General features: G+C 51.9%; 1 protein-coding gene across 1 annotated transcript in view; it reads right to left on the reverse strand.

The window, feature by feature from the left end:
* The window catches only part of LOC101622441 (zinc finger protein 423), a 136,038-nt gene extending 129,282 nt beyond the window's left edge, over positions 1 to 6,756 (reverse strand). The window contains exons 1-2 of the mRNA XM_012730453.1: positions 6,726 to 6,756; positions 6,407 to 6,466 (exon numbers count right to left, since the gene is read on the reverse strand). Of these exons, the coding sequence (XP_012585907.1) occupies positions 6,407 to 6,466; positions 6,726 to 6,756 (91 nt within the window). The remainder of the gene's footprint in view (positions 1 to 6,406; positions 6,467 to 6,725) is intronic.
* Between the last annotated feature and the right edge of the window lie 636 nt (positions 6,757 to 7,392).

A 7,392-nucleotide genomic window follows, 5' to 3' on the forward strand; every position in this document is an offset into this window, starting at 1 on the left:
ACAGAAAAATGTGAGAATCCAGTTATACAAAGCTTGGATGTTGGGGGCACCATGGACTCCACAGCACCCACCCTGGACTGTCTAAGTAAAAAGCTCGCTTTCACCAGGATGGAGCGGGGAAAGGCCTGAGAGCAATGTAAACAGCAAGTGTGCAGAAGCTCAAGGTTGTGGGTGGAGTTTCTGCAGAGTAGTTGAAATAATAAACACAAGCAGGGTGGGGAGGCAGCTTTGAGGAGGTTCAGAAGTGCAGGGCGCGCTCCACAGAGGGGCCTCAACACCCCACAGTGACAGGTCCACCCAGTCTCCCCGGCATTTGTCTCCTTCACAGGCCAAAACCTGTGGGTAAAGCATTGCAGGAGGCTCGGAGGCGCCACTTTGCCAGAAGTGGGGACACTGACTAACCTCCGTATCCCACTCCTTACCCAGAACCAGGTTCTGAGGAAAATGCAAGGCTTCCAGCACCTTCCCAAGGGGCCTATGGACACCAGACACCCAGCTGCTGCCCAGTCTCCCACCTGAGCAGCAGCCACAGTCCACGGATGGCTGACACCAGCCTCCCCCCGCCAAGGCACCCATGCCCAGTCCCCAGGCACAGTCACCAGCAGGGTGGCCAGGAAGAGGCAAAGTAAGGCTGGGCTAGGCAGGAGTCCTACAGAGAGCCTGATGCAGCATTGTCCAGGCCTGGCCCTTAAAGATGGAAAATGTGTGCAAGGCTTTCAAAACACGCAACTCCTCTCCGTCCAGGCAACCAACCAGTAGGTCCAGCTGAACGTAGACTCTCTCACCTGCCCCACAGGCAACCTGAGCACAAAGCAGACCCCTTTCACCAAGCCTCTGCGTGCCCTCTAAAATGAAAAGCCTGGAGCAACATTCTCACAGGTGTACCACTCGCTTGCGGTATCACATTCACATGCAAGCTGCAGGAGTTCAAATCCAGGCTCTGCCACTTGTGACTGTATGACCTTGAAGCAGGGTACTGTGCCTTAGTGTCTGTGTGGGAAAAGCCCCGAACAAGAGGACTGGCTCCTGGAAGTGGCTCGCAGATGGGAATGATGATTCCACGAACCAGGACGATGAGGCCCGTCATGTGGGCAGAAGGCCTAAACTCTGGCCACACCCACAAGGGCTCAGGTCATCACAACAACTGATCGTATCCAGAGTTTCTCTCCAGCCACAAGTGTGTCTGTCCCCATGCCAGAAAAAACCTGAGCATTTAGTAGCAGATTAATTGTTTCCCATCTCCTGACCAGCCCCCAGACCCTCCTTCTACTGCATCCTGTACCTTGGTGCAAAACAGCCATATTGGAAGGAAGCTCAACTTGTCAAGAAACCCAACTGGAAAAGGAGCCAGGGTCCAATGAGACTTCAACTAGAAGTTACACTAAGATGAACCCTTCAGCTCCCAATTCAGACTCGGTGACCAGAGCGAGGGAGGTTCAGATTGTTGGGTTGATTTGGTTCCTCTCACTTAGAGGGCTCGCAACCCTCCCGACACCTGTCACTTCCAAAGGGTTTGAGGGAAGGGAGAAAGTGCTTTAAGTAGGGTGGCCTCATGCCTGGGCAGGAAGGAGGGAGGAAGGCCAGGAGGAGCAAGGGAACAGAGAGGTCTTGAATGCCAAGCCAAGCAGTGGCCCCCTGGTAAAATCATACTTGGAAACCTCCCAATAGAAGGCCAGGCCAAAACTAGCCAGCAGAAGGACTTTCTTTGGCCTGAATAATGTTTCCTTTTTTTTTTTTTTTAAAGATTTATTTATGTATGCCTCCAGAACTGGGGTACAGGCCAGAGGTATGGGGGGGTGAGATTCACGAGAGACAAGTGGGGAGCAGAACAGGCAAGTGGATTGAAATACACTGCTGAGGGGAGCAGCGGGCGGGACAGGGGAGGTCTGTTGCACCATGTGGGTCAGCTCCCTGGCTGGGGATGGAACTCATGCTGCAGTGGCTGCAGAGAGCTTCATAGTGCTGCACTTTAACCTGTTGTGCCACCAGGGAGGGCCCAGCCTGAATAATGTTTTCAAAAAATGAGTTGCCCAAAATGAGATACAACTTTATATCTAGGAAAGCTAGCTTTTATTATTATTATTATTATTAAAAATAACAAATGTGAGTGAAGATATGGAGAAACTGGAACCTCATTGCTGGTGGGAATAAGAAATAGTGCAGCCGCTATGGGAAAGCTTAGCAATTAGTTCTTCAAAAGATTAAACAGAGTTAGCATAGGACCCAGCAATTCTACCTCTAGGTACATGCCCCAACATTGGCCCCCAAAACCAAACCAGGTTTACAGAAGTTCACATAGCACAGTTCTCAGCAGCCAGATGAAAGCCCCCTTCCACTAACAGATGAATGAACAAACAAAATTCCATATCCATACAGTGGAATATTATTCAGACTTTAAAAGGAACAAAGACCTGACACATGGAAAACCTTGAAAAGATTAGGCGAAATGAACAAAGCGCATCAGAGAAGACCACATACTACATGGTTCCGCTTACGTGAGATGTCCACGTGGCTGGCTGTTCACTGACTACGGGAGGACAGGGGATGATGCCTTTGGGATACAACATTTCTTTCTGAAGTCATGAAAATGTTCTAAGCTGCTCACAGCAATGGTGGTGCGTGACGCCTGCATATACTAACGTCCGTTCAACTGTACCCTCTCAAAGGATGAACTATATGATGTGGGGATTACATGTCCACAAAGCTGCTTTAAGAAAATGTGAATTCTTAATATTTTTCCATTTCATATAAAAATTCTGTTTCCTAGCTTCTTAAAAACGCAGATGATCTGGCCATCAGGGCCCTGGGGCCTGGCACTGAGGGACTACAGCTCACTATGGCTCCTCCCCTGCCCGCCCACCACCTGGGTCACCACCGGCCTCAGCGGGGCGCTTGTGACCCTCATGGAACATTCTCAAAGGACCTTCACATTTCTAAGATGTTCGCACTTAGAACCTTAGAGAAGATGAGGTTGGGGATAATCCACAAACTCTCCCTTGAAATCACATGCAAAACGCAGTGCTCGGAAGACACTTCCATCAAATGCTCAAAAGCACCCTTGGCACAAAACAAGCTAAGAAGTTCTCCACTTACATTACCTAGGTGTGAGGTATTGGTTCCTCGTCTCCCACTTTATGGATAAGAACAGTCAGGATCCCATGGGCTGACTGAAAGCCCACCCCTAAGGGGCACGGTGACTCAGTGCAGTGCCCTTCGGCCCGGGGGTCTCTGTGGCCACCAGCAGGGGCAAGAGTGGGCGGGACTCCCCAACCCTGACCAGGCTGCACAATACTGCTGTGGGCTGATCCTCTGTGCCCCTCACTGCTGGGCCATGTGGACAGCAGGGCAGGCTGTTCCTGAGGCAATGGCCTCGGGGCCCCTTGGGCAGAGGCGAGCACAGAGGATGTCACGCGCCTTCTGCTTCTTATCCGGAGTTCTCCACCATGCTCCCAGAGCTGGGACAAAGCTGGCAAGGGACAGGATGGGTGAAAAGCTCACAGCCCAGGCTGGCTGGGCTCCCACGGAAGGAAATGCCCACATCTTAAAGCACCCCACTCCTCTGGTAAAATACTGTCAACCCACCTTGGATTCCTTTGGTCTGATGAGCCAAGTCTCTCAGTGACCACCATGCACTACCGGGGACCTTTCCAAAGTGCCCACCATGCCTCACCCTCCCGTCTGTGCCCTGCTGGCCTCTCCCAATGCCAGTGAAGCGCTTAAATCATCAGCGGGATGTGGGTTCGAGCCCCCGTTCCGCAGCTCACTGGCTGGGGTGGTGGACACGCTCCTGCACCACTCCAAGCCTCCTTCCCTCATCCGCCAAATGAGGATGGTAGTTCTCAGTAGCAGTGCCAAGAGGAGGCTTTGCTCCCCCATAATCTTCTTTGGCACCTGCCCCGTTCTCTGATACGGCCAAGTGACATGTTCTCAGCTTAATGAAAAGCGTTATACTAAAGCAGCTTCAGCCAGGCCTTTGGCCCTGTCCCCCACCAGATGGCTGCCCCCAAACCAGCCCATGGAGGTGGACTTGCTGCTGGAAACAGCACCCAGCACACGGGGCTATCATGATGGCTCCACAAGACACTGAGGAAAAGCATCTGCCCCAAGCCTGGCACGCACCAGCCGGTGTCAAGACATGAGCCGTCACCCACGTCAGGGCTGCCCCCCAAAGTGCCAGCATCCTGCCACCCAGGACTCACGCCATGTCCCAGGCCCCACGCTCAGGGAATACAAGCTGACTTTAATAGCCCAAGCCCAACAAAATTGGGAAGGAAAATTTATCACAGGCATGCACTATAAAAAAGCACTAGAAACAGGCCAAAGAAAACAAAGCAATCCATTGCCTGGTTATGGATAATCCCATGCCCGGAAGCTTTGCCCTCCCCTTACCCATCTCCCAGCAGACCATCTAAAGCTGACTGGCACCGTGGGGTCCCCAAGGGCTAGAGGGTCCTCATACAGAGTCAGGCACCCCCTTCTCACACGTGTGTGGAGCATGCTCAGCTCCTGGCTGGGAAATGGCAAACCCCATGGCCTCCACCACTCCAGAGAGACCCTAAGGATGGCCACTCCACGGTGGACCCCGAGAACTGCAGACCAACAGGGCTCCCACACAGCCCCTTGGCATCACCCCTGCTTTCTGCAATGCAGGAGACACCTGGCCACTTTAGGGATGCAGCCGGGGCACCTGACCCCTGCACAGGGCTCTCCATCCCCCATGACCACACAGGGCCCTCCTTGTACCCTCTGCTGTCTCCACCTGTCCTCTGGCATCACTGGGGAAGCAGCTAAGAGGGAGGATCTCAGGGGGACAGCACCAGGTTGAGAAGCTGGCAGCATATCTGAACACATGCTCCCCCATAGCTGTCAGGCTCCCTCAATGAGAAGGGACATTTAGAGTCTCACTATGGGGGGTGGACAATCTCCCCCTGCACAGATGAGTCCAGGGCAGGAGTTATGAAGCCCATCCCCCTGCTCCACTCAGTGCAGAACCCAGGCTAGTCCTAGCTCCAACTCTCTTCCCAAAAAGTTGAGCATGCCCCATGCTGGCTTCAAGCTTCAGACAAGCCCCCACCCCCAGCCCACGGCGGGAAACCCTGTCACCAAGGGTCAGGCATCTGCAGTCACAACAGCAGCCAAACCTAGGACAAATAGGCCCAGCAAGGACCCTCCGGACTCTCCAAGCAGCATCTAGGTCCTGTTGGGAAGAGCCCTGGCCCAGGAGTCCAGGGACCCGGGTTTGAGGACTGGCTTCTGTCCAGCCAATACCAGGATTTCCCAGATTTAGTCAATGGTAAAGCCTCATGATGTCTGCTAATTCTAAGCCTTATATACTATCACTGAAATGACTTCAGCATCATCTTAAGTCACAAATGCCTGTAAAATCACAAATTAGACATGTAACCACTCAGGTGTTAAATGTTCATGGGAGCCTTACATCACATTTTGTGAAATCCTGACCCAGAGCAAACCTTTCTCCTTGCCTCAGTTTCCACATCTAGAAGAGAAAGAGGTCGAACTAAATACTCCCTCATAGGTACCCTCAGACCCACAGGTCTATGAGACTACACTGACTTCCCCGAAGAATCCAGAGCCAGCCGGTGAGGGTCCTGGGGCAGGGAACAAGAGAGGAGGACTTGGCACCTGCCAGGGTCCCGCTGCACGAGAGGTGCCGGCTAGATGATGCTGAACAAAGAGGTGGGCTGTGCCCTTCACTCAAGAACGGCCAGGACCTGAAGCCAGCTCCGATCCCAAGTTCTATGGAAAGAAGCCTTTGTTTAACCACCAAATTATACAACTTTAGAGTCAGAAAAGACTCACACATCCACCTCATGTCACAGCTGGAGAAACTGAGGCACAGAGAAGGAGCTTATGTAAGAACAGAATAAGCTGAGAACCCAGATCCCCAACAGCCAAGTGATGCCCAAGGCCCCACACTCCCCCACACATCTGCTCCTCGCCTACTACCCCCTGGAGCCATGAGCTCGGTCCCTCCAGCTTGAAAGTGCAAAGCAGCCCCTTTCCAGGAGGGAAATACAGGAATTCTGATTTCGATTGGAGTTTAAATATCCTATTAATGTGCTTTTATGCAATTAGACTGGAATGAATGTGAAGCCCAAGGCAGAAGCTTCAAAGCCTGTCCGAGGGGGTATGGTGGCCGATCTGAATGTGCCCACAAGAAGGAAGCATGGCCTCGGAAGAATAAGAGCATATTAGTCTCTGTATGTAATAGATTTTATTGGTCATATGGAACTGATATAAAAATCGTGTTGCATAGGGTAGTCTGGACTGGAGACAGGAATGTGACACAAAGAATATAATTTCCATAACCAGTTGGGTGGCTTTCTAAGCTCCTGGGCAGTCCCAAGGAGCCCTGCAACTCTCCCACCAGCCCCTAAGCATTTACCTGATGTTGCCACGGAGGAATCCCAGGCCAGCGAGAAGTCCGAGGCCTCCCCCTCTTCAACTGAAAGAGAAAACAGAGATGAGCCTGTGAGTTTTGAAGCTATAAAAACAGGTCACAGAGTGGGGCACGGGGCAAGGCTGAAAGAATATTGTGAGGGCCCTTGGTCAGGGTGTGGGAGCTGTGTCTACAAAGAGGCCTTTGTTGGTTTCACAGAGATGTAAAATAATCAGAATACAACATGAATAACAAATGAGTGCTGTATCAGTATGGTTTCCCCATCCTTGTGCCCCTGGCAGACATCGCTAATCAATCCCAGCACCATCTTGAACCAGATACAGCATCAGGACCATTCTCCACACCACTCTACAGGCCATTGTTATCTATGATCAGTTTCCCCTTGAGATGGAGTCGTTTGCCACTGGGAGAACACAGTAAAGTCTCAGATGGCTCCCTGCTCCTGCAGACACCATCTTCCTACCAAATGCCCAATCGACCACCACTGCAAAAGGAAGCCTTTCTCCACGGTTCCATGAAATCCACAAGATCACCCCCACATTGAGACAGACAGACCTCAGGACCGGCTGAGGTCAACTCTCCAGTGGTCAGCAATCAGGGGCTAGAGAGAGCAGAAAGCAACTGGCCTCTTCACCCCAGAGCCCGCAGAAAGATGCCGGGCAGAGCTTGGGTGTCCCCACCACCCGATACCCGAGTCTGAGAAACTCAGCTGATGGAGATGGAAGCCAGGCATTAGGCAGACTTGGGAGAAACTCTATACAGTACAATAAAGCACTTGTCCTGGAATTAATCCCAGTCTGGGGCACGTAATAATATTAAAGCTGGGTTATGGACTTTGTAAAATGGAACTCTGTTTAAGCCAAAAATGTGCACACACAGTATTTTTCACATTTAACGGCCTCTGAAGTTCCACACACATGCAGGCCGAAGCCTCCGCATACCACCCAGTTCTCTGCAAGAGTGTCCACACG

This window comes from Condylura cristata, unplaced genomic scaffold (genome assembly GCF_000260355.1).
Source record: "Condylura cristata isolate star-nosed mole 26May11 unplaced genomic scaffold, ConCri1.0 scaffold00028, whole genome shotgun sequence".
NCBI lineage: Eukaryota > Metazoa > Chordata > Mammalia > Eulipotyphla > Talpidae > Condylura > Condylura cristata.